The 27,721-nt window shown below is 41.2% G+C and overlaps 1 protein-coding gene across 1 annotated transcript in view; it reads right to left on the reverse strand.

The window, feature by feature from the left end:
- Nucleotides 1-7,379: 7,379 nt before the first annotated feature.
- The window catches only part of RAP2A (RAP2A, member of RAS oncogene family), a 40,332-nt gene continuing 19,990 nt past the window's right edge, over nt 7,380-27,721 (reverse strand). The window contains exon 2 of the mRNA XM_043477901.1: nt 7,380-11,223. Within this exon, the coding sequence (XP_043333836.1) occupies nt 10,986-11,223 (238 nt within the window). The 3' untranslated portion in view covers nt 7,380-10,985. The remainder of the gene's footprint in view (nt 11,224-27,721) is intronic.

Below are 27,721 nucleotides of genomic sequence, written 5' to 3' on the forward strand. Positions count from 1 at the left end.
TAGCCTTTGCCCTGCTTCATTCTGTACTCCAAGGCCAAATTTGCCTGTTACTCCAGGCAAAAGTAGGAAGTCAAGAAGTACCTGTGAAGTGAAGTGAAGTCACTCAGTCATGTCTGACTCTTTGCGACCCCATGGACTGTAGCCTACCAGGCTCCTCCGTCCATGGGATTTTCCAGGCAAGAGTAGTGGAGTGGGTTGCCATTTCCTTCTCCAGAGGATCTTCCTGACCCAGGGATCGAACCCATGTCTCCTGCCTTGTAGGCAGACGCTTTACCGTCTGAGCTACCAAGAAGTACCTGTAGTAACATGCAAATTTGGCCTTGGAGTTAATCGTCTATATCCCAATACAAAATAAAAAGTTTAAAGTTTGGAGAAAAAATTAAGGACTTTTGTTTATCAAAAGACACCAACAAGAGTATGAAAAGGCAAACTTTGCACTGGGATAGTAATTTAAAGTAATTACTAGTAAAGTAATGCTCAAAATTCTCCAAGCCAGGCTTCAACAATACGTGAACCATATATATATATATATATATCCATAAAATACAAAGACCTAATATGAATATATAAGAGAAAAACAATCTGTTTAAACAATGGAGAAAAGACATGACCATCACAAAAAGGTGAGGAACATCCCCAAAAGGTACATCACAAAAGAGGAAAACCAATGGCCAATAGGCATATGATTATTATTGACCTTAGAGAAATGCAAAGTAAAATCCACAGTGGCATTCCACTGCACACCCGCCAGCATGACTGAATGAAACGCCAACAGCACTAGGTATGCACGTGGGTGTGTGGAGTAGGTAGACACTGCGAGGCACTGCCTGGATCTCCTTTCAATGGAGTGATTGTTGCCCGGATGCTTGGGGCACGGACAGCCTCCATCCCTAATCCTCTGTGACTGTCTCAGCTGCATCTCACCCAAGGTCACAGTGACTGAAGGACAGAAGGCCCACAGGACCTGACACGAGTGACGTGAGTCACTTGGCCCGACTCGGGATACCTCTGCCGGGCCCTTCTAACTCTCCCAAGCCCAGGTGGTTGTTGGCCCTGCATTGCAGCTCAATTTCCCTCTCCCTGTCTCCAGTCTTCGTTCCTACTGCTCCCGTCTGCAGGATCCGATCCCAAGGGCATGTGTGTGTGTGTGTGTGTGTGCTAAGTCACTTCAGGCGTGTCCTACTCTTTGCGACCTTATGGACTGTAGCTCACTAGGCCTCACTGTCCATGGGATACTCCAGGCAAGAATACTGGAGTGGGTTACCATTTCCTCCTCCAGAGGATCTTCCTGACCCACAGATTGAACTCACGTCTCTTAAGCCTCCTGCCTTGTCAGGAGGGTTCTTTACCCCTAGTGCTGCCTGGGGAGCCACCTGGGGTCCCAAGGACACTCCGTAATGAACATCCTGCATACCACACTCTGTTGTAGCGTCTGCTTCCCAGGGAGCCTGTCCTGTGACCTCTGAAACTTGAGTTCTCACTCACTGCTGGTTTTGGTGTGAGCTGGTACAACCTGAGAAAACTGTCAACTGTGACTTTATATTTACCTGGGAGAGGTGAGCCTTGTGTCAGTCTCCCACCAAAAGTCATCTACGGGAATGTTCATAGCAGCATTTTTTTCCATAATAGATCCAAAGTGGGAACAGTGCAAATGTCCATCAACTGTAGATTGTATAAGTAAGTTCACACATAGGAATACTGTACAGTGATAAGAAACAAGAAGCTACTGTTACACATAACAGCATGGTTGAATCTCACAAATACCATGCTGAGCAAAAGCGTCTAGATACAAAAGAGCATATACTGTGTGATTTAATTTATATGAAGCTCGTGAACTGGCAAAACTAACCCATGGCAATAGACGTCAGAATGATGTTGACCTGTGGGGTGTGGGTATTGACCGAGAAGGAGCATGAAGCAGCCCTTTGGAGGGACAGAAATAGTCTATATTATGATGTGGTTGGTGGTTTCATATGTAGAAGTTCCCTGAATTGTACACTTAGTTTTGGGCATTTTACTATATGTGTTTTATTTTTGTTGTTGTTCAGTCGCTAAGTTGTGTCTGACTCTTTGCAACCCCATGGACTGTAGCATGCCTGGCTCCCCCCGTCCTTCATTGAATCCCGGAGTTTGCTCAGATTCATGTGCATTGAGTAGGTGATGCCATCCAACCATCTCATCCTCTGCTGCCCTCTTCTCCCTTTGCCTTCAATCCTTCCAGCATCAGGGTCTTTTCCAATGAGTTGGCTCTTTGCATCAGGTGGCCAAAGTATCAGAGCTTTATGTTCAGCATCAGTTCTTTCAATGAATATTTAGGGTTGATTTCCTTTGGGATTGACCGGTTTGATCTCCTTGCTGTCCAAAGAACTCTCAGCAGTCTTCTCCAGCACCACAATTTGAAAGGATCAGTTCTTTGGCACTCAGTCTTCTTTATGGTCTAACTCTCACATCCGTACATGACTACTGGAAAAACCATAGCTTTGACTATATGGACCTTTGTCAACAAAGTGATGTCTCTGCTTTTTAATACATGTCTAGGTTTGGCATAGCTTTCCCTCCAAGGAGCAAGCGTTTTGTGTGTGCTATATATATATATATATATGCATACATACATACATCCACACACACACACACATATATATACGTGTGTTATAGGTCAGTTAAAAAAAAGCAGACAAACTAAATTCCGTATTAACCCATTGTAGATTAACTGGTTTGTGAACTAAATCTGGTTTAGGTGCTATAGTCACCTCTGATACTGTCACTTTCTAGGGAAAGTTGGTTGGAATGGGCTTAGTAAAAAGGTCATCCTGATTAATGCACTGACTTGCTCCTCTGCAGCAGAAAGAACCAAGCTCTGGGGCTTGGTGATCTGATGGAGGAAGAGAGGAATACTCTAGGGTTCATACTTCTGATTTAATCAAGACAGTTCTTCCGGCTCATATATCTACCACCAGATCTTATCAGCCAAGATTCTCTGGGAGAAAACCTCTGTAGGGAGGAGAACAATCTCTTTTCATGGGCAGTTAGAATAGTCTACAAACCAAACCAGTTTATCTGCAGTCAGGTAAATTCAGTAATTGACAGGAAATCAACCATCATTAGACATTTAAACTGCTTCATTATCAATAATTATGAACCAATTATACAAAGAAGAAAAAAGGAATCAGAGTTACTATTTTTTTAAATGAATTTCATAAATACATTTTCATTAACCTTGACCGAGAGGGATCAAAGCTATAACTTAAAGGCTCAACCTTTCCAACTTCCCTGGTTGTCCAGTGGTTGACTCCACACTCCCAATGCAGGCTAGAACTTTCTCATTTTCTTACCACACAGACATGACTACGGACCAGATAAATGAGGCCCCTGGCTGCTTTGGCTCACCCTTTTTTGGTTTCCTAACTTAGAGTTTGTGACTTTCTTCACAGAAATTCTATTGTCTCTTTATAGTATATCATTTCTTGGTGTTAGTAGTTTCCACTCAACAGTGATTTATTTCAGTTGCTGTAAGTATATATGAATCACTCATTTTGTAGAAGGGTCTTAAGAAGAACTTCCCAGTCCTGATGTTTTTAACCATAAATCTCACTAAAACCAAAAAATGTCTAATACCCAACTGCAGGCACAGACCTGGCATTTACTCTCCTGTGTACGGATACATACATGCCTCTGCCCCCCTGTTTTGCTGTGTCCCTAAATTGCCTCAGAGCCCCCCACTGCCCACCCCCCAGGAGCAGGGAGGGCCCTTGCAGATCCTGTTGTCAGCCTGAAGGCTTCCTTAGGAAAGGGACACTTGCTCCAGCAGCAGAGCCCCAGAACCCTGCTGTGTGGCCATCCATCCAGACTCAAGTCCCAGGATGGAACAGCTCAGGTTGGTTGCATTGGCTTTGGAAGGAATGGAGCCAGCTGTAGTGTCTGTGGGCTATGCCCAGGACCCTGGGTCCTCCTGGGTTGCTAGAGCCCTGGCATGTAAAAATAGGTGATGTAAAGTGAAAGTGCCAGTCATGTGCGACTCTTGGTGACCCCATGAACCATAGCCCGCCAGGCTCCTTTGTCCATGGAATTCTCCAGGCAAGAATACTGGAGTGGGTAGCCATTCCTTTCCCCAGGGGATCGTCTCAACCCAGGGACTGAACCTGGGTCTCCTGCATTGCAGGCAGATTCTTTACATCCGAGCCCCGAAGTAGGCAAGATACAGGTTAATTCATTCTTGCCAGTAGGCTAATTCTTATATGATGAGCTAAAGGGAAAGGCAAGGAGAAGACCAGTAATAGAGCAGAATGTTTGTTCCCTCCACATTTGTGTGTTGCAACTTAATCCCCAGTGTAATGAGGAGGCTTTTGGGAGGTGACTCGGTCACAAGGGTGGACTGCTCATGAATGGGATTAGTGCCCTGATGAAGGAGACCTCAGAGGGCTGCCTTCCCCCTTCTGTCCTCTGTGTGAGGACACGGGGAAAAGTCAGCCATCCGCAACCCGGAAGAGGACCCTCTCTGGACACTGAATCTGCCTGAGCCTTCATCCTGGACTCTACGATCTCTGAAACTGAGAAATAGATGTTTGTTGTATAAGCTACCCAGCTGATGGTGTTTTGGGCTTCCCAGGTGGCCCAGTGGTAAAGAATCCACCCACCAATCCAGGAGACACAGAGCATGTGGTTTGACCGCTAGGTCAGGAAGATCACCTGGAGGAGGAAATAGCAACCTACTCTAGTATTCTTGCCTGGGAAATCCCATGGACACAGGAGCCAGGTGGGCTACAGTCCATGAGGTCGCAAATATTTGGACACAACTAGCATGCATGCATGATGGTATTTTGTCAGAGCAGATTGAAGGGACCAGGACAATTAAATTGTCTTTGATATCCGGGATTATGTGTACGTGCCTATCTGCATGCTTGTGCCATACTAGGTGTAGGAGTAATCCTCAGTGAAGAACAGATGAATGAGCCTGGAATGGTGGATACCATTTAAAAAAAGAAGTAACAGTAGGGAAAAGGTGATTTAAAGTTACAAGAGTCTGGATCTCAATCCTGGCACTTTTATTAGTTCAGTGACCATGTGTGATTCATTTTTATTGCTTTAGAGCCAGTTTTCTTATAAGCAACATATAATTATTTATCCTTCTTACACATGTGTGTGTATCTGTATATGCAGAGAAAGATGTCTAGAATGGTTTACATCAAATATTAACATGGTTGTTTTGGGAATTTGGAAATTGAGTGGCTTTTCCCTTTCTGTACATTTCACTGATATTCGATCTTTTTAAAGATAAAAGTGTAAATACCCCAAACACAGTCAATATAAAATTGTAATCATATGATAAAACAATGAAATCTTTCATATTTTTGAGTTTTTGAAATGGGAGGATCCTTAATAAAAATCCCCATAAACTGAATCACATTATTGCCCCTTCAGTGGTCTTCCTCTCTCATTTGTGTGTATAAATAGGTCTTCATATTGAGTATTTCCAGCAGATAGTCTTCTACTTTTTTCTCCATTAATCGTGCAGGAATCTTTAGAAAGGTAACATTAAGACTATTGTTTGAAGAAAATATTTTAAGAAATAACATATCACGTTACCTGGAAGAGCCGCAGAGAAGGCTGTGCATCAAAGAATTGATGCCTTTGAACTGTGGTGTTGGAGAAGACTCTTGAGAGTCCCTTGGACGGCAAGGTGGTCAAACCAGTCCATCCTAAAGGAAATCAACCTGGAATATTCACTGGAGTCAGGACTAATGTTGAAGCTGAAGCTCCAATACTTTGGCCACCTGATGAGAAGAGCCAGCTCACTGGAAAAGACCCTGATGCTGGGAAAGATTGAGGGCAGGAGGAGAAGGGGACGACAGAGGATGAGATGGTTGGATGGCATCACCGACTCAATGGACATGAGTTTGAGCAAACTCTGGGAGACAGGGAAAGACAGGGAAGTCTGGTGTGCTGCAGTCCATGGGGTTGCAAAGAGTTGGATGGGACTTAGTGACTGAACAACAACTTCAAAGGGAAAAAAAAAGCAAAAAGCAGGGGAAAAAGTTAATATTGAAAATGTAAAACCAGTTAAAATTTTCCATTTAACAAATGAAGTGTCACTATGTTTTATTCCTAGTTACTTGGAAACATAGATATTCATGTTGAGATTTGCCAGAAAACAAAATTCTGTAAAGCAATTATCCTTCAATTAAAAAATAAATAAATAAAAAAAAGAAAATAAAGAACATAAAAAAAGTGTGCTACACTAGAACAAATGGGTATTGCTCATGAAAGAGGACGTTTGGTTTTTTCTTCAGGGATTACATTTTCACCCTTTAATGTAATATATTTGTCACGTAATAACATAATAAAGTTTATTTGTAGAGAAACAAATTAAGAGGTTAGCAGCTTTTTAAAGGGAGTTTGTGACAATTTTCTCCGCTTCACACGTCTCAAGAGGTCAGACCAATCGGTAGCACTTTTCTCTTCAGCTTTTTATATTTTTATTCATGGACCTCTAACAATCAATAAACAGTACAGTGTGTAAGACTTTCAAAATTTTATTTCACAGTCACAAAGAAATTCTCCCAATTGAAAGCAGAATGTGACAGGCTTGAATACTTTACAAATGCTTCAAATGAGATTATGAAGCCAACCAGTAGGTATTTGTTTATTATACTAAAATATAGACACATTTTCCTTTAAATATTTGAGATTCTGCCTACAGTGCCTCTGTTATATTCATTCAAATTATTCTTCTATTCCAAAACAATGAGGCTTCTAAACTGGTGGAATGTTGCCAGGAAATTTCAACACAGTTTGAAGGCAACATGACCAAAAGGCACAGTTTAAATTGGCTTAGGGAATGAATGGGCTCCTTATCAGAGCAGCTGAAGGCTGTATATAATTAACAGCATCTGTCAACATTCACAGGGCCCTATATAGAACAAGCAGGCCCTATAGCCCTACTAAAGAGCAACCTCCAGCCTCTGATACCTTAAAAATGCACAAGACCCAAACAAAGAGACACCCCCACCCAAGCCATCACTGGAAGGACACTGATAGGTTTTTGTGATACCAGCAGGGCCACAAAGCAACTGCTAATTAATGTTAATTATCTAGAACAATTCTGTGAACATGAATGCCGTTGAGATTTCAAATTAGTCAGCTATCATCAAAAATATAAAATACCATTTATATCTAAAATTACTAATTTAAAAATCTTCTCATGTTTTAATTTTTAAAAGCTATGAAAATGATCTACTAACCTTCCTTTTTAATATGATGAGTTCTCAATTAGCTTGACCATTTCTGTAAATAGAATTCTACAGCAGTTTTTTCGTTTTTAAATAAATACATTTCACGCATGAATATGTACAAAGCAACAACAACAAAGAATCCAGAGGCAATTTCATTAAATAAATTTATTTGTTAAAATAATTTAACTCCAAATACAACTGTTGAATTTGCATTGAGTTATAACTACAATTCATGTTTTAACTGAAAGGTCAAGGTTTAACAACTGACATTGTTACAAAACAATAAACTGTTGTTCAATTTTAAATGGTCAGTTGTATTAGAGCTCAACAATTAACTGTGAACTATATTTATCTCTGGGAAACCCCAAATCAATAAGGATAAGTCTGTTTCCAAAACCCACTGCAGTCATTCTTGAAACCCTGATCAAGATTTAAGAGATGCACAATGACACGTTAATTAAAAAAAAAAAAAGACCCCCATAGTCTTTAACATTTGATTGGCTAAGGAGACAATTAAAGCTTACCCAAGTGCTAACACAGGATTACTGAGAACAAAAAACTACAAAACAGACAAACAAAAACCCAATGGCAACAAGCGAAATAAGCACTTTCATATTCATACATATAGGCAATATTCCCACTGGACAACTCCTGAAAACAAACAGTAGACATCCTTAGGCAACATTTCTTTATACAGAAAAGCAAATATCAGTAGTTTGACCACAGAAAAGTGATGGCAACTGTAGCGATTAGAGTAAAAATTTCAGTCCTAATTCTACAAACCAAAGAAGAAAAATCATCAAAGCACCTTTCAATAGTTTAAGGAAGATTTTATGTAATACTTTTGATCAGATGCTGGCTTGTTTTGTATGAGTTGAACAAAAAGAAAGGCATCAGTCACCATCACTATCACAGCTTAAGAGAACCAAAAAAAAAAAAAAAAAGTTGCAACATAGAACAACAACAACAAAATGCTGCCTTTGTATAAAAGTAAAACAAGACGAAACAAAGGAAAAAAAAAAAAAAAGGAAGAAAACCTTATCGTAGTAGCTAAAGAAAAAGTGGGTCTTTGGATCAAACCATAACATTTTTAAGGCATGTTAGAAAAACTTTCACTTATCTAGTTGCTATTCTGATCAGGGCATAAAATAAACAGTGACACAAGGTCACCAACTATTAATTCATGTGCCAACAAATTTCATCTTCCTGTTCTTAAGCTCTGTATTAACATCTCAACAAACACATTCATTCAAGCGGAGTTATTTTCATACCAGATGAAACACCGACAGTAAGAGCACACAAGGGTTTCCAAGTTTCTGGATATTATTTGATGCTTTGTCACTAAATACGCAAGGCTGGGTGGAAACACTCATCAGGCAGCCGTATCAGCTATTAACATCTTTACAGTAAAAAAAAAAAAGCCACCTTATTGTCTGACATAAACACATCTAACTAAAACCCAAATTTTTAGATAATCTTTTCTACCTCATATCCTGCCATACCTTTCACATTATTTAACTTATTTTTCTTGTCTGCATAGCAATCCACAAGGTAAAACTGTAAAATCTTTATAGATGTTTTTATATGTAATCTTACTTGCCATAAATTTCTACTAAATATGGAATTCTAAAAACCAGAATCATTCTGAGAAGTTAAGAGGCTTCAAAACTCAAACGGTACACTAACAAATATTTCTCTTTCAGTTGATAAAAATCTTACTTCTTGAATCACTGACTTGTCTACATGATTGAGTCAAATCACCTTTTACATGACCAAATTTGATGCAGTAAAATTGGTTAGAACTTTCTGGCCTATAAAAGGTGCTTCATAATTGGGAATTATTCAAAAAATTATATTGAAGAATGCAAATATTCACAATTCAAAGACTTTTGACAACCATGCCTGGTTTTACCCACACATCTGTCTTCTCATTTATGAAAAGTACTATCCACCTTTTTTCTCTCCTCCAACCTTAACATCAGTTTACTAAACACTTAGGGGGCGGGCTAGCAATGATTTTAGGAATCTATAAAAAAAAAAAAAACTTAAAAAAAATGTTTTTGATACATGGTATTCTGCAGGACAGATTCTCAGTGTAGGCAATTATCTCTGACTTGTGCCAAATTCTTCATAACATTAAACACACATGCACACGCAAACACACATTCTTCACTCAGTAACACACGTTAAGACCCGAGGTTACTTGCACAAGAGTGTGAAACCAACAAGAAATATGGGGCGGTATGCAGATCACAGGCTCAGTGATATTGCAGTTCTGAAGGCCAAATTCATCTCCAGAGGATCAGCTCAAAATACTCTCTTCAGCATTTTATAACTCTGAAGGTGGGTGAAAACCCTTCTGCGCTTGATTGTAAAACTTATGAATACGTTTTTCCTGTGCCATTATTCATGCAAATGATAAATACTTGGCGGCTATAAAAACCAAAAATGTCAGGACTTGAGCACCTTTTCAAGACAAAATATTCACTCTAGCTTTATTTGCCACTTCAGTAATCAGGGCAAAATTGTTGTAAGAAAATCTTTATAGAATTCTCCAGGAAAATTAAAGGGTTTTTTTTTTTTTTGTCTCTTACCTTCCACTCTATAATTTCTGTTCTACTTTTAAGCCCCAATTATTTCACATGGTTATTCAATTTTTTTTTTTTTAATGCCTGCAATAAAGCTCTGCTATAGAAAACTTTATTTCGAAAGCAGGTTAGCCAAGAATCACACCACAACCATAGCCCTTAAAGGCAAGAAGGAATTTGCTGCTTTAACGAACGTAAAAATGCAAGATGTTTGTACTGTCCTGCGAGGTTTCTGCAAACGGGAACATGTGGATGCAACATGGCTTCATTTTCCTTACACGATGGTACTAGTTCATCTACTGGAACGCTTCTCATTAGTAAGGCTAGGCAATCTCTTTCCATCACAGTTGCTTCCTTCTTGTTCAGTAAAGTAACAAAGACCATCCCTGCTTGGTGAACAGAGGGGTGGGTCTGGGGTATTAATCTGACTCAGACCCTTATGAGAGTCTCCACTTTCTGGGCAAAGCAGGTGATAACACATTGTAACACCAGGCTGTATTTTTACCCAACCTGCGCTGACTCTGGCTCTATCAGAGACTGGTGCGTGAGTTAGTTCCGCGTCACAAATTAGGATAACATCTACAGTTAAGCATCGACTTTGAAAAACAGGAGTGAGTCAGCTGAGCAAAGAATCTCTCCCTGGAATGCTGCCAGCAGGTCAGCTGCTATTATCTTCCTTGATGTGATATATTGGTTAGAAGCACTATCTCAGTTCCTGAAATTCAGTACTCTGGTAGGAAAATATTTCTCCTTGACTCATCTATTTTTTTTTTTAAAGAAGACAAAATATTTTAATGGTTAAGCGGTCACAGGAATTCTTCCGGTTTCTCTCCCGTGATTACTTTTAACGACGACCATAGTTGCTTCTGTCAACTCAAGTGACAATACCATCATAGCTTTCGAAGGAGGTCGCCCTGCGGATCGACTGGGCCACGACGCCTGAAGTTGCAGGTGCCATGGAGGAGACGAGGATGACGGTGAAGACTGGAGTTACTGGACCCAAAGGTGACTCAGAGCTCTCAGCTGACAATCGCCGCTGGGCTCTGAAGGACGATCTGCCGCTTCACTGGAGGTTCACACCGCGCACCCTGCAGGCTCCACGGTCGGGGAGGCGAGGCTGGTGTCGCCTCCGGTGGGTGGGAGGGGGGCGGGCAGCCACGTGTCAATGCTATTGTATGTTACACGCGGAACAGCACGGGTCGTCCTTGTCGGGCTGGGCGGCATAGTTCATCTGCCTGACGATCTCGGCGAAGAGTTCGTCCACCATGGTTTTACTCTTGGCCGACGTCTCCATGAAGGGGCAGCCCCACTCCTCGGCGAGCGCCCGGCCTTCGTTGGAGGACACCTCTCTCTCACTTTCCAGGTCGACTTTGTTCCCCACCAAGATGACCGGCACTTTCTCGTACCTGCGAGAGAACAGACGCGGACACACAGGGGTTGCAGACGTTAGCACAGAGGTGACAGGTAAAGTGGATTTTCTCTTTTTTCACCATATGGTACTACAGAGTCCCTTGGACAGCAAGGAGATCCAACCGGTCCATCCTAGAGGAAATCAGTCCTGAATATTCACGGGAAGGGCTGATGCTAAAGCTGAAGCTCCCATACTTTGGCCACCTGATGTGGAGGGCTGACTCACTGGAAAGGACCCTGATGCTGGGAAAGATTGAAGGCAGGAGGAGAGGGGAAGACAGAGGATGAGATGGTTGGATGGCATCACTGACTCGATGGATGTGAGTTTGGGTAAACTCCGGGAGTTGGTGATGAACAGGGAGGCCTGGCATGCTGCAGTCCATGGGGTGGCAAAGAGTCGGACACGACTGAGCCACCGAACTGAACTGGTACTACAGATATTCTTAGCTGCATGAAAAATTATTTGCTCCAGTTGGTTTGACATTGACCAGAAGGCAGCTCTCATAGTAGATCACAAATGGGTTGTTCAAAATGATGTTTTAATCAATTACATATCTTTTAAAATAAATTTATTTTCCCAGATATACTTGGAAAATTATTCTCAGAATCTCAGAATATTCCCCTTAGATGGATTAATGTAAACTGTGTTCATTATAAGGGATGCTGATGCAGAATTTCAGATGATGAGGTAATACCTCTAGTGACTAAACACATAATTTGTAATTTTATAAATTTTACTATGTTCTAAAAGTATACAAGGGCTTCCCAGGTGGCTCAGTGGTAAAGAACCTGCCTGCCAATGCAGGAGACACGGGTTCAATCCCTGGGTCGGGAAGAACCCCTGGAGAAGGACATGACAACTCATTGGAGTATTCTTGCCTGAAAAGTCCCATGGACAGAGGAGCCTGGTGGGCTACAGTTCGTGGGGCGCAAAAGAGCCAGACATGACTGAGCAACTAAAAACAATGAAAGTATGCAAAACTGATCACGTTCTAATCATTCCTAAGTAAGAAACAAGCTAGCAGAACTCACTAGGATGGAACGCACCAAATACAACTATGCTCTATCCCTTTATACAAACTGTCATAGATTAGCCTGTTGAAAGATAATTACTGTTCTTTTCGGCCTGACAAGGACTTAAACATTCCAATCATTAGCTCTGTTTGATGTTATCTCTTCTTTTCCTTCCTGACTAGAATCACCGTACTATAGACTAAATGTGTGTTCCCTGAAATTTGGATGTTGAAACCTAATCCCCCATGGAATGGTATTTAGGAGGTCGGGACTTTGGGAAAGGACTGGGTCATGGACAGGATTTGTGTCCTTATACAAGAGACCCCAGAGATCACCATTGCCTTTATAGCCACATACAGACAGAGTGAAAAGATGATCCTAGGGAAGTGGGCCCTCACCAGACACTGAATCTTCCAGGGCCTTGACCTTGGACTCCCCAGCCTCAAGAAATATGAGGAATAAATTTGTTGTTTAAGCCATGCAGTTTGTGGTATTCTTGTTATAGGAGCCAGATAGACTAAGATAAGGTGTCTATAAGTCACGATGTTTGGAAAATGCTAACAGACAACAGAACTATGAAAAGAACAAAGACAAGAGGTCATAAATCATTTTGTACCTAAAGATGATTCTCTCTACAATGGTTATTCATGGTGTAAAAAATGGTGCCACTGTGCAAATTTATTTACTACTTGTGTTTATGTTTGTCCTAAGCAATGTTGCTAATACATTTTTACTTTATACATCGTTTTAAAGGCTTTTTGTGATTTCAGTATAAATCAGTATGTGTGTCTGTACTTTCTCCTCCAAGCAGAATGTATCTCTAATTTATCAAGGAAGCAAACTGCAAAACTGCACACGAGTGATAACAAATGTGACTAGACACAGCTAATCCGTTAGAGAACTACACATAGTCAGGATTTACTAAGGCAGGATTTGGGCAGCGTTTTTATCATTCAGGAAACAGAGCAACAGGCGGGCAGTTAATGCTAGCAACAATACTTTCACAGCTTCATCTTCCTGGCAAGATGGTTCTCTCTGCTCACTCTAATTTATAAAGCAAACTGTATTCCCAACAGAGTCTCATTTTTTCCCCTTTGATGCAAGATCACACTGACAATGGTCTCAACAAGAGGGCACGCTCTAGGCAGTGTGTTCCTTAGCAATCTGAAACACACAACTTCAAAATAAGTGCAGCCATGAAATTAAAAGACTCTTATTCCTTGGAAGAAAAGCTATGACAAACCTAGACAGCGTATTAAAAAGCAGAGATAACACTTTGCTGACAAAGGTCCGTACAGTCAAAGCTATGGTTTTTCCAGTAGTCATGGACAGATGTGACAGTTGGACCATAAATAAGGCTGAGCGCCGAAGAACTGATGCTTTTGAACTGTGATGCTGAAGAAGACTCTTGAAAGTCCCTTGGACAGCAAGGAGGTCAAACCAGTCCATCCTAAAGGAAATCAACCCTGAATATTCACTGGAAGGACTGATGCTGAAGCTGAAGCTCTAATACTTTCGTCACCTGATGCGAAGAACTGACTCATTGGAAAAGACCCTGATGCTGGGAAAGACTGAAGCTGGGAGAAGGGGATGACAGAGGATGAGATGGTTGGAGGGCATCACCAACTCGATGGACGTGAGTTTGAGCAAACTCTGGAAGAGGGTGATGGACAGGGAAGCCTGGTGTGCTGCAGTCCATGAGGGCACAAATAGTGGGACATGACTTTGCGACTGAACAGCAGCATTATCAAGGATAAATCTAAGATTTGGATATTACCATTTCTCAGGAAATGGATCTGGACAACTCTAATTTTTATCAAAGGACTTTATAGGCATTTACTATATATCAGTGGTGATTTTGCTCTCTGATCATACTGAGAGTTCTGATCATAGGACCCAAGAGTTTTGCACATCTTCTAGGAGCCTCACATATAATAATTAAGTGTTCCTCTTGTGGCTCAGCTGGTAAAGAATCTGCCTGCAGTGCAGGAGATGCTGGGTTCGATCCCTGGGTCAGGAAGATCCCCTGGAGGAGGGAATGGCTACTCACTTCAGTATTCTTGCCTGGAGAATCCCACGGACAGAGGAACCTGGGGGGATGCAGTCCATGGGTTTGCAAAGAATTGGACACAACTGAGCGACTAACACTCTCACTTTCAATGTATTACATATTTATTCATCCATTTAACAAGTGTTTATTTGATAGAGGCCTATTTTTGTGCTAGATGCTATTCAAGGCACTTAAGATACATCAGTGAACAAAGCTCTGCCATAGAGTCTAGCAGAGAAGATAGTGGTCGATAATAAACCCAAGTAAATAAGTAAATTATTGGTTTACTAAATGGTGTTAAGTGCGATGGAAAAAAAAAATTGCAGAACAGGGAGTGGGCTGGGAGCACAGGTGCGATTTTAAATCAGATGAGCAGGGAAGGCCTTACTGGGATGGTGGCAGGTGAGCAAGACATGAAGGGAGTGAGGAAGTTTGCCAAGCAGGTGTCTGGGGGAGAGCACTCCAGGCAGGATGTGGACCAGGCAGCATAAAAGCTGGTGGGAAGAAGAGCAAAGGGCCCGTGGGGTCCCTCTGTATCACCTCCCCGACTCCAGCATTCAGAAAGCCTGGTGTAGGAAACCTGTTCACTCGGAACAAATGAACTTTGGAACCTGTTGGCAAAAGTGGCCTCAGAAGACAAACGTGACCTCTATGATGAGATCGACTAGATCATTTAGGAAGACTGGGTGCTTGGTTAGCAGGTGATAATTAGTATTTTCATCTCATGCTCTTTATTTACCATAGTTTGGTGAGCTGTCTTGATTTCTGCCCCCCCTTTCTATTAATAAACATATCACTTGGGAACAAAATTGAAGATGCAACATCCCCCAAACACTTCATTTACGTGTTACTGTTGATGCGATCGTGAGCAGGGTACCGCTGTATCCACATCTCAGGCATCAGCTGGTTTCTCATCAACTTCAGCGTATCTTCCTTGGTATTTCCTTTGAGAGCGCAACCAGGGTCATACAGTGGCTTCTGCAGCTCAAATCGCTTTACTTTTGTTTATAGTCTGAGAACTAACACTGGTTTTATTAACATGAATGTCCCTGTTGCTTACAGTATTCATAAGCATGGTTACATAATGTATTAATAAACAGAGCTAGTTCTTTTGAGCAGCTCTACTTAATGCATTGAATGAAACATCAGAAACACTGGCTTGAGTATCCCTTAGCTGTAGAACACTGATGGGCTTCTCCACACGAGGCGGCTTTGTACACCTGAATGGTTCAGGAGCATCTGATGTTTATCAATGGTCTTTATGTAACTGTCCTGATAGGGGTATACGTGTACGTGTATTTCATTCTGGTTGTGTCTAAACTCGGCTGATCACCAAGATTCCCAGGCCCAAATCCAGGGTTCCTGAATCTGAATTTGTGGGGTTGGGCCTAAGAAGCCTACTTAAAACTGGGTCTAAGTTCTGAAGAATGATTGTGAGGTTCGGCAGGGTTCAGGAATCACTGACCTGATCTGTTACTTTGTGACCCCAAATAGCACTGGATGTGTACAGTTCATGGTTTTATACTGCAGCAAGTCCAGGATCAGTTCCTTTTCCCTTCGTTGATTCACCAATGATAAGTTGTGGACAGATGCCACCACACTCAGTTCCTTTGACGTCTTTTGGAAGGTGAAGAGGCTAGGCTCTCACATGAATTTCAACACGCTGATATGTCCTTAGTCACTTTTCCATCAAGCAGGCTGAAATACAATTCTCTTTGAACTCAGAAATGAGAATCAGAGAGAGTTTTACTTACAAGGTTCCCTTGTTCAACCTTCTACCCATTGTGAAAAATCTCACCCACCAAGAGAGTCTCAAGGTAAAATGTCAGAACACCTGATGCTTTAGTCATTTCCATGACAACCTCACCAAATGGGTTATATCTGAACACCTTCAGTGATGCGGAACTCACATCTCAGGCAACCCATTTTGTCCTGTCAGCCCTGTTAAATGTGAGTGTTAAAAAGTTGGTGCTAAAAAGTTTATCCCTATCTAATGACTGTAATACCTCATCCTTCCTGTGACCGCTGAGAACACAGAAATCTTTTCTCACAGGTTTCCTTCCCCACCTCCCTGGTCAAATTAAGTAACACAAAATGATTTTTTAAAGTCCATGGCAATATTTAAATAGGTAAAGAAGAAAACAAAAAAACATTCTTCATCTCACCTCCATGAGAATGATTGCTATAACTACTTTGGTGTGTATTGTTTCAGGCTATTTTCTTATACATATCTATGTAAATATAGATTTTTTGGAAAGGCGATCATGCCCGTTATATTTAGTCGCTTCTATTTTCACTTATTACCTTGGACTCTGTATACCAATAAGTGGTATACATCATGTTAATGGTTAAAGAGTACTCCATTTTATAGCATCTGTGTGATAATAAAAGTACCGTAACTAATTGCCCCTTCCCCATCTGTGCGTGAAGCGTTCCCCTCCATTCATGTTTTCATTAACCCACAGCAAACTGATGAACCACACCTAGACGTGGAGCTTCTTTCTCAAAAGTGTGCATAGTCTGTGTTGTGTGCATGTGTGCACGGCATACCCTTTGAACCAGGAAAAACAAAAAAAAAAACCACACACACATTTCTAGATTAGTTCAGACTACTGAGCTCACACACATGCAATCTTGACTGACATCCAGAAATTTATACTACAGCCAGTAGAGCTCAGGTCAAGGGTGCCTGTTTCCCCACCCTTGGGATGGGTATTTTTAATCTTTCAGGGAAGTATTATGGCAGTTCTGGACAAAGAGAATGGTTTTATGGCTGGGAGATGAAGGCCCCAACCACAGCCCGGTAGCATAAAAACATCAATACTTCTTATTAAGGTGGAAAACGTTTAAGCTAAGTAAGGCTTCCTTCTTCCTCTAAAATGACTTGTTTTGAGGTGACTAAATATTTCATCTTAAAAGGGAATTTCTGGTAACTTAGATTGAATAATAAAAGGAAACCTAAATTTCTTGCTGTGACTGTCTGTCTCTTGGTTTCAGACTGCATGCATACTGAAGAAGAACAAAGAGAAATTTGTAAATGTAATCTAAAAATTAAGTAAGGGCTGTAATGACACCAGAAAGATATACAAGGCATTCAGGGCTACTCCATGATGATACAAATGAAAATAATCTGTTTTTATAGAAATTAAGAGCTGACGCTGTATCAGAAGAACAGGATGATGGTGAGGCACCAATTGGTCACGACAGTGCAACTCAGGCACTTTGAATGTTGTGTTAAAAAGCCATTTGGGAGAGAAAATACTTGGCAGAAGGCACCTGATAAAGGGCTGTTATCCAGCATATACAAGGGAGTCTTAAAACTCAACAGGCAACAAACAACCCGATTAAATACTGGGCCAAGGACCTTAAGATACACCTCAACAAGGAAGGTATACAGATGGGCAAATAAGCATGTAAAGAGATGCTGCACATCATATTTTGTCAGAGAAATTAAAATTGAGACACTACACACCTACTGGAATGGCCACAATCTAGAACACTGACAACACCAAATGCTAGAGAGGACATGGAGCAACAGGAACTTTCATTCACTCCTGGTGGGAATGCAAAATGGTACAGCCACCTGGAAGACAGTTTAGTGATTTCTTAGAAAACGACACATATCCTTAGCATACAAACCAGCAATCCCTGGTATTTAGCTCCCCAAATCAAGTACTAACAAATATATAAAACCTGCATATAGATGTATACAGCAGCTTTATTCATAACTGCTCCAACTTGGAAGCAACCAACATATCCTTCAGCAGGTGAATGGATAAATAAACTGTGGTATATCCAGACAGTGAAGTATCATTGGTGTTAACAAGAAATAACTCATGAAAAAAATAGGAAATTTACATGCACATTATTAAGTGAAAGAAACCAATCTGCAATGGCGACATACTGCATGGTGTCAACTGCATGACATTTTGGAAAATGCAAATTCTGGAGACAAGTTAAAAGATCAGTGTTTGCCAGGGGTTGTTAGGGTGGGGAGAAAGGGCAGAATGGATGGAATACAAAGGATTTTTAAGACAGTGAAAATACTCTTCATGATACCATCATGATGAAAAATACTCTTCATGATACCATCATGATTAAAAATACTCTTCATGATACCATCATGATGAATACATGCTGTTAAACATTTGCCCAAATTCACACAATGTACAGGGCTTCTCTGATGGCTCAGCAGGTAACGAATCGGCCTGCAATGTGGGAGACACAGGAGATGCAGGTTCAGTCCCTGGGTCAGAAAGATCCCCCGGAAGGACGAAAATGGCAACCCACTCTAGTATTCTTGCTTAGAGAATCCCATGGACAGAGGAGCCTGGCAGGCTACAGTCCATCAAGTTGCAAAGAGTTGGACACGACCGAGCAACTGATGCATGCACACAACATACAACACCAGGAGTGTACGAAGGTAAACCGCTGGGTGATTACAAGTCAGTGTAGATTCATCAATTTAACCAATGTCATAGCTCAGCTGGTAAAGAAATCTGCCTGCAATGCGGGAGACCTGGTTCGATTCCTGGGTCGGGAAGATCCGCTGGAGAAGGGATAGGCTACCCACTCCAGTATTCTTGGGCTTCCCTTGTGGCTCTGCTGGTAAAGAATGCCTGCAATGTGGAAGACCTGGGTTCGATCCCTGGGTTGGGAAGACCCTCTGGAGAAGGGAAAGGCTACCCACTCCAGTATTCTGGCCTGGAGAATTCCATGGACTGTATAGTCCATAGGGGTCGCAAAGAGTCAGACACGACTGAGTGACTTTCAGCTTCCCTTCCCTTTCCCCAGTCCAGTGGGGGATGGTGCTAATGGGAGAGGCTATACATGTGTGGGGTCAAGGGCTATACAGGAAATCTCTGCATTGTCTCAATTGTGCTGTGAACCTTAAACCACTCTAAAGAAATAGAGTCTTTAAAAAAGAAAGCTATAATGGAGGACTAGGGCAACCAAGGGGGCTTAAGTTCACTAAAGTCTTTATATCCCACTGATCACAAGTGAAAACTCATGACAGGATACAAAAAGTAACTACCAAACAACTCTGAAATGTAAAGAGAAAAACAGGGAGATTGAGGTGGGGGGCCAATTCCTGGAGAGAAGACCCATGAGGTTGAGTTTCCTGGTTTTTTCTCTTTGCATGGAGTGGGCACTCAGTGGTATGCACACAGTCAGAACTCTGGGAGAAATTCATTCTACCCAGAAGGTCAAGTGAAGGGATGCCTGTGAGCTGGAAGGTGTGCGTGGGTGGGAAAGCCTTCCTTTTTCCTTGCTTGTCCTTTCAAAGCTCACCTACAACGGGTCCCCTAGCAGAGCTGGGGTGGTGGGCAATGCCAACAGCTAAGACTTCATTAGAAATTTCTGGTTAGAGGAACTGAAAACAGGGCTTCTTAAGGTCCAAAGAGGATGACAGAAAGCTCTAGTTTTTTCCCTTCTCTTTTCTCTGCCCACTTTGCTAGGAAGATGACCCAAACTGGGAGAACTACTAGTTTAGTGCAGCAGTGCAGAAGGATAGCAACCAACTTTACCTAATTAATATTTATAGAATACTCTACTTCATAAAAGTAGAATACATATTCTTGTCAAGTGCACCTGGAATGTTCACTCAAGACCATATTTTTGGCTATAAAAACTGTAACAGATGTAAAAGAGCTGAAATGATACAAAATATGTTCTCAGATCATAATGAAATTAAAGTAGGAATCAGTAACAAAAGATACCTAGAAAAATCTCCAGATACTGAGAAACTGAATCATATACTTCTAAATAATCCATGGGCCAAAGAAGACATCATTAAAAAATTAGAAAAAATTTAAGTGAATGAAAATAAAACATAACAAAATCTGTGGGATGCAGTTAAAGCACTGCAGAGAGGGAAATTATAGCACTAAATGTTTATATGCCTCAAATCAGTGATCTATGCTACTACCTTAAGAAACTAAGAGAAAAAGCACAAAATAAATCCAAATTAAGCAGAAGGAAGAAATACTAAAGGACAAAAATAAAAGATGTGAGAGTTGGGCCATAAGGAAGGCTGAGTGCTGAAGAACTGATGCTCTTTAATTGTGGTGCTGGAGAAGATTCTCGAGAGTCCCTTTGACAGCAAGGAGGTCAAACCAGTCAATCCTAAAGGAAATTAGTTCTGAATATTCATTGGAAGGACTGATGCTGAAGCTGAAGCTCCAATACTTTGGCCACCTTTGAGGTGAAGAGCCGACTCATTGGAAAAAGACCCTGATGCTTGGAAAGACTGAGGGCAGGAGGAGAAGGGGACGACAGAGGATGAGATGGTTGGATGGCATCACCGACTCAATGGACATAAGTTTGAGCAAGCTTCAGGAGATGGTGAAGGACAGAGAAGCCTGGCATGCTGCAGTCCATGAGGTTGCAAAGAGCCTGACACAACTTAAGTGACTGGACAACAACCACAAAAATAAAAGAACAAGAAAACAGAAAAACAGTATAGGAAAAAATCAGAAACACTAAAACTCTGGTTCTCTGAAAAAGACCAATAAAATCGGCAAACTTTTATCCAGACTGATCAAGAAAAAAAGATGACACAAGTTAACAATACCAGAAAGAGAAAGCTTACTACACACACTACAGACATGGAAAAGAATATGCTCCTGAAAGAGAAACTTGGATGAAATGCACCAATACCTTGGAACAATTTACTTATGTGACGTCACTCATGCCCCTCTTTTCAGAGGGCAAAGCACTGATGATATCATCTCTAAACCTCTCTGTTTCACTTCTTCAGATATATAAACTCTAGTTCTTTATTATCTAATTCAACTTTATCTCCTACAGATTGATAAAGAGAATCTTCCATTCTGAATTCTGTCTGCCTGTTCATGATAGTTCTCTAAAGATAATGGTCTCTACCAATCAAATTCTAAGAACCATTCAAAGCTTAGGTCAGATTTCATCTTTCAAAACCCTCCCTTACTTTTATAAATAGCTCATTAGTCTGAACTCTTATATTTACATGTGCAGATGACACCACCCTTATGGCAGAAAGTGAAGAAGAACTAAAGAGCCTCTTGATGAAAGTGAAAGAGGAGAGTGAAAAAGTTGGCTTAAAGCTCAACATTCAGAAAACTAAGATCATGGCATCTGGTCCCATCACTTCATGGCAGATAGATGGGGAAACAGTGGAAAAAGTGACTGACTTTATTTTTCTGGGCTCCAAAATCACTGCAGGTGGTGATTGCAGCCATGAAATTAGAAGACGCTTACTCCTTGGAGGGAAAGTTATGACCAACCTAGACAGCATATTAAAAAGCAGAGACATTACTTTGCCAACAAAGGTCCATCTAGTCAAGGCTATAGTTTTTCCAGTGGTCATGTATGGATGTGAGAGTTGGACAATAAAGAAATCTGAGCACTGAAGAATTGATGCTTTTGAACTGTGGTGTTGGAGAAGACTCTTCAGATTCCCTTGGACTGCAAGGAGATCCAACCAGTCCATCCTAAAGGAGATCATTCCTGGGTGTTCATTGGAAGGACTGATGTTGAAGCTGAAACTCTAATACTTTGGCCACCTGATGCGAAGAGCTGACTCACTGGAAAAGACCCTGATGCTGGGCAAGATTGAGGGCAGGAGGAGAAGGGGATGACAGAGGAGGAGATGGTTGGATGGCAGCATCAACTCGATGGACATGGGTTTGGGTTGACTCTGGGAGTTGGTGATGGACAGGGAGGCCTGGCATGCTGTGGTTCATGGGGTCGCAAAGTGTCGGACACGACTGAACGACTGAACTGAACTGAACTGATGTCATTAAGAATTTGGGCTTCACCTCCCAGAATATTGGAAATAAAAGCAAAAATAAACAAATGGGACCTAATGAAACTTAAAAGCTTTTGCACAACAAAGGAAACTATAAGCAAGGTGAAAAGACAGCCCTCAGATTGGGAGAAAATAATAGCAAATGAAGAAACAGACAAAGGATTAATCTCAAATGTATACAAGCAACTCCTGAAGCTCAATTCCAGAAAAATAAATGACCCAATCAAAAAATGGGCCAAAGAACTAAACAGACATTTCTCCAAAGAAGACATACAGATGGCTAACAAACACATGAAAAGATGCTCAACATCACTCATATCAGAGAAATGCAAATCAAAACCACAATGAGGTACCATTACACGCCAGTCAGGATGGCTGCTATCCAAAAGTCTACAAGCAATAAATGCTGGAGAGGGTGTGGAGAAAAGGGAACCCTCTTACACTGTTGGTGGGAATGCAAACTAGTACAGCCACTATGGAGAACAGTGTGGAGATTTCTTAAAAAACTGAAATAGAACTGCCATATGACCAGCAATCCATTCCTGGGCAACACACGAGGACTCCAGATCTGAAAGAGACACCACAGTGTTCATCACAGCATGTTTATAATAGCCAGACATGGAAGCAACCTAGATGCCCATCAGCAGACGAATGGATAAGGAAGCTGTGGTACATATACACCATGGAATATTACTCAGCCATTAAAAAGAATTCATTTGAACCAGTTCTAATGAGATGGATGAAACTGGAGCCCATTATACAGAGTGAAGTAAGCCAGAAAGATAAAGAACATTACAGCATACTAACACATATATATGGAATTTAGAAAGATGGTAACGACAACCCTGTATGCAGGGCGGAGGAGGAGACGCAGAGGTACGGAGCAGACTTTTGAACTCTGTGGGGGGTGGTGAGGGTGGGATGTTTCGAAGGAACAGCATGTGTGTTGTCTGTGGTGAAATGGATCACCGGCCCAGGTGGGATGCGTGGGACGGGTGCTCAGGCCTGGTGCACTGGGAGGACCCGGGGGGGTCGGGTTGGGGGGGGGGTGGGAGGGGGGGTCAGGATGGGGAATACGTGTGGATCTATGGCTGATTCATGTCAATGTATGACAAAACCCACTGAAAAAATAAATAAAGAAAGAAAGAAAAAAAAATAAATTTTGTAGGCAGCATCAACAAAGACATGATAATGGACTGGCTGAAGAAGACAGCAGGTAATGGTTGGACGACAGAGAAATCAGTAAATGATTCATAGGTAAACTACTGCTTTTACAAGTGTAGCTTTATTTCATGATTTATGACAAAGGTCCATCTACAACTCTTTGGGGAAGTGGTCTTTTAAATAAATAGCATTAAGTCAACTGGATAGCCATACATGGGGGGACAAAAAGAAAAACCTTGACTCTCTGCATCTGACACCTTTCATACAAATTAGAGATGAATCACAGAATAAAAGTCAATACACCTTCTAGAAATAAACATGGAAGAAGAATCTTCATAACCTTGGAGTGGAGAAAGATACATTAACTAGGACACAGAAAAGAACTAAGCATAAAAATGCAAGATTAATAAACTAAAATTAAGAATTTATGTTCTTTAAAAGAAACTATTAAGCAGGTGAACAGGTAAGGCAAAGGTGAGGAAAAGGTACCTGCAATACATGTATCTGAAAAAGAACTTCAATCCAAAATGTATAAACAATTTCCACAAAATTTAAGAAAAAGACAATACAAGTTTTAAGTGGACCAAACATGTGAGTAAGTTGTTTTAAAAAGAGGATATGCCAACAGTCATTAAGCATATAGAAAGGTGTTTATCATTATATACCAGAGAAATAAAAACTAAAATCAAAATGAGGTACCACTCAACTCTTATCAGATAAGCTAAAACTTTAAAAGGCTGATAATATCAAATGTTGGCCAGCAAGTGGAACGACTCTTATTGGGGAAAAAAGGAAATCAGCACAGCTGTTTGGGAGAATCATTGGTTAGTACAACTTCAACAACTTGGGGATAATCTACACATAGCTTAGAGCTGGCCCTCTGTATCCGTGGTCACAGCTCGGGCTTCAGCAAACCATGGACTGCGCGGCAATGCAGGAGTTACCACTGAAAAATGTCTGCATGTGAGTGGACCTGCACAGTTCGTCCCACGTTGTCCAAGGGTTAGCTGTATCTACTATGCATTTATGACCCAATAATTCTGCTCCGAGCTGTTCACCAAGGGACAGTGTGCATATATGCACCCAACGATACGTACTAGAACGTTCACAGTAGTGTTACTCATGATAGCCCTGATCTCAAAACTGCCCAAGTGCCCGTCAGCAGAATAAACAATGAAATCATGGGATATCCACACAAGGGACTACTGTACCTCAATGAAGAATTAGCTACTGCTATAAGTGACATGGATGAGTCTCACAATGAGGATGCTGTGATGAGACCCCGGTTTGATCCCTGGGTCAGGAAGATCCCCTGGAGAAGGAAACGGCAATCCACTCCAGTATTCTTGCCTTGAGAATCCCATAGACAGAGGAGCCTGGTGGGCTACAGTCCATGTGGTTGCAGAGAGTCAGACACAACTGAGCGACTAACACTTTCACTTTCAGAAGCCTAAAAATAAACAAAACTAATCTGTGTTGGTCTTCGAGCATGGAAGTAACAGGCATGAAACATGAGGGAAAGTGCTGTGTTGTTTGAGAGGTTTGTCCCACATCTTTATGCAGGATTTGGCTACCTGGAGTATACATCTAGCTGTCTGATCTTATTTGTATGTTTAACCACATAAAAGTTATACCTCAATTAAAGAAAGAAATTGAAACAAAAAACATCAATAAATAATTATCTAAATGATTTCCTCACTGAAATAGGAATAGTAAAATAACCTTCAAGGCCAACCGAGCGAGCATGCATGTTGGTAATGGGTGTAAGTTGCACAAGTGAAGTAGTGAAGTAAAGTCGCTCAGTCGTGTCTGACTCTTTGCGACCCCATGGACTGTAGCCCACCAGGCTTCTCCCATGGGATTTTCCAGGCAAGAGTACTGGAGTGGGTTGCCATTTCCTTCTCCAGAGGATCTTCCCCACCCAGGGATAGAACCCGGGTCTCCCGCATTGTAGGCACAGCCACCAGGGAAGTCCAGTACATGATTAAGTGGATCAGTTAGTTTACTGCTCAGCTAAATACTGCTAGTCTATTCTAAAATTCTGTCCACGCCCCATGCTATTTATCTTATATTCAAAGCTGGCTGAAGACTGAAAGCATAAGGAATACTATACCAAAGTAAATGCTTTTAGAAATAAAAACGATGAAAACTCTGAACATTTTCTTCACTATTGGATCTATAAATTGTATCCATCTGACTACAATCCTTCTCAGGCATAGCAACATGTCACAGTAAGCCAGAGAACTCCAAATATTCATGTTAGAAAAAAATATAACTATGACTACATTCAACCTGGCTTTTTATCTACTAGATATGAAAATGCTCCACCCCAGATATGTGTCTTATGTGGGTAAGTGTTTGCAACTGGAAGCCTTAAACCTTGTTATTTAGAAACTACATGTGCAAATATCTGAATAAACCATTATTATTAATTTTTTTTAAAGCACAATATCCAAGATATCCAAAATAAGGCAGAGAAGAGCAGCTACTGGGTTCACATTTGGTACTTTAATGTGTAACTAAATTTCAACCTGCATTTTAATGTATATTCAGTCATCAACTAATCTGTCAACAAAGTAAGCATCTTCTTAGATAATTTAAACAGCAGGGACAATTCAAGCATGGGCACATATTCAAAGAACACAGAAGTCTCATCTAAGAAACAAAGGTCTTCAGACATAAAACTTGCATTTTATCTTTAATGACAGTTGAAATCTAAAACCTCTGCATTAAAAAACAGGTCCAACTACTGTAGTCGAAAAGACTAAATTGAGTCAATTACTCAGAAATACACAAGTTATTTGAACTGTTATCTATATTTATGTCAAATTATAGGATATTTCTTTTCAGCATCCCCTCATTTCAGCATTCTTGGCAAAAATGTTGGTGAATGAAAATTCGTATGTTTCTGGTACACAGTTAAAGTTCAATTACAAGTATTTTTAAAAAAGTTACCTCTGACTGAAGAACATTTAAAGATGCATCAAAGCTAGGTAGAGCTAACACTTTTTAAGAAACTTTTAAATTATGAACAGAACAGTGTTTTTCCCTGGGGTACTTTCCTTCTGTTGTAGTAAGATCTTCAAATATTTATTTCCAAACCACTAAATATAAACAGCACCAAATAAAACTAAAAAACAGAAACACGCTGAATCTCTAGAAAGTTCAGGTTATCAGACCAGCAGAATGAGCTTTTCTTCTTTCAGCAATAAACAGCTCAGGGAATGAGTGCATCAATTATGTACGGCAGGTTGCAACTGGTTGGTTCAACTGGGCGTAAATTTTACTGGTGATGTCCATTAAAAAGGATTTTTCATTTGAACTGGGAGAAGTAACAGGTGACAGATGGCAGAGGCAAAACAAAACAAACGCACAGTGAAGAAAGGAACTGGAAACCCTCATTATTGGCAGAGATTATGGTGCCCAAGAGCAGTCAATGGAGAATGATGAGCTACGGGTATGTTGGCAGGGTTCAACCCAACAGCGAAGTAAAAAAAGTTAGAAATGGTTATAAGAGGTCACTGTGGGAATGAGGGAGAAAGGATGGTCAGCAAAAGTCTTCAAGAGTCTCTAAAGTAATCAAGTTTGAGATGAGAGGCTGTAACAACAGGTCTGGAACAGTACTGATTATAGGGGACAGGCAAGGTGAGAATTATTGGATGTGAGAAAACTGGTCCCTTCATTTTCATTCCTGCTACAAAACTCCTTTAATTTCCAAAACAACTCAAGCCTGAGCTATGCAAGTCTCCTAACTGGTCCTACCTCCAATTTCTTGCCCCGCTATTCTATCCTCTATGCCATGTCCACAACAGTTATCCTACAACCCTGCACACGGTCCTCGCCCCATCCCCGCAAATCGCTACCTTAGAAAAATAAATGGCGGCTATACAACCACTGGGGCTTCACCGGTGGCTTAATGGTAAAGAACCTGCCTGCCAATGCAGGAGATGTGGGTTCAATCCCTGCATCGGGACGATCCCTTGTAGAAGGAAATGGCACCCCACTCCAGTTCGCTTGCCTGGGAAATCCCATGGACAGAGAAGCCTGGCGGGCTACAGTCCATGGGGTTGCAAAGAATTGGATATGACTTAGCAACTAAAGAACAACAGTTACAACCACTAGATAAAGGCTAACACTCAAGGTCAACCACGGCTTGGTCACTGGCTAAAATCGTGATGGAGTCCACAATGGGAAGAGAACTGGATGCATATTTAGGGCACCTACAAAAAGTCCCCGCTGTGCTCCCTAAGACATGTCATATGATCTCTCTCAGTCTCAGTTTCCCCCCCTTTTTTTTTTCCTTAAAATTTGGCTGCGCCATGTGGCATGTGGGATCTTAGTTCCTTGACCAGGGATTGAACTCGCACCCTCCGCACGGGAAGCTCGGAGTCCAACCACTGGTTTGCCAAACAAATTCCCCTCCTGTTCCTTATTTGTGAAACAAACATTACTGATCTTTAGGTATTACAGCATGGAA

Source organism: Cervus canadensis, chromosome 9, assembly GCF_019320065.1.
Source record: "Cervus canadensis isolate Bull #8, Minnesota chromosome 9, ASM1932006v1, whole genome shotgun sequence".
In the NCBI taxonomy this organism is placed as follows: Eukaryota; Metazoa; Chordata; class Mammalia; order Artiodactyla; family Cervidae; genus Cervus; species Cervus canadensis.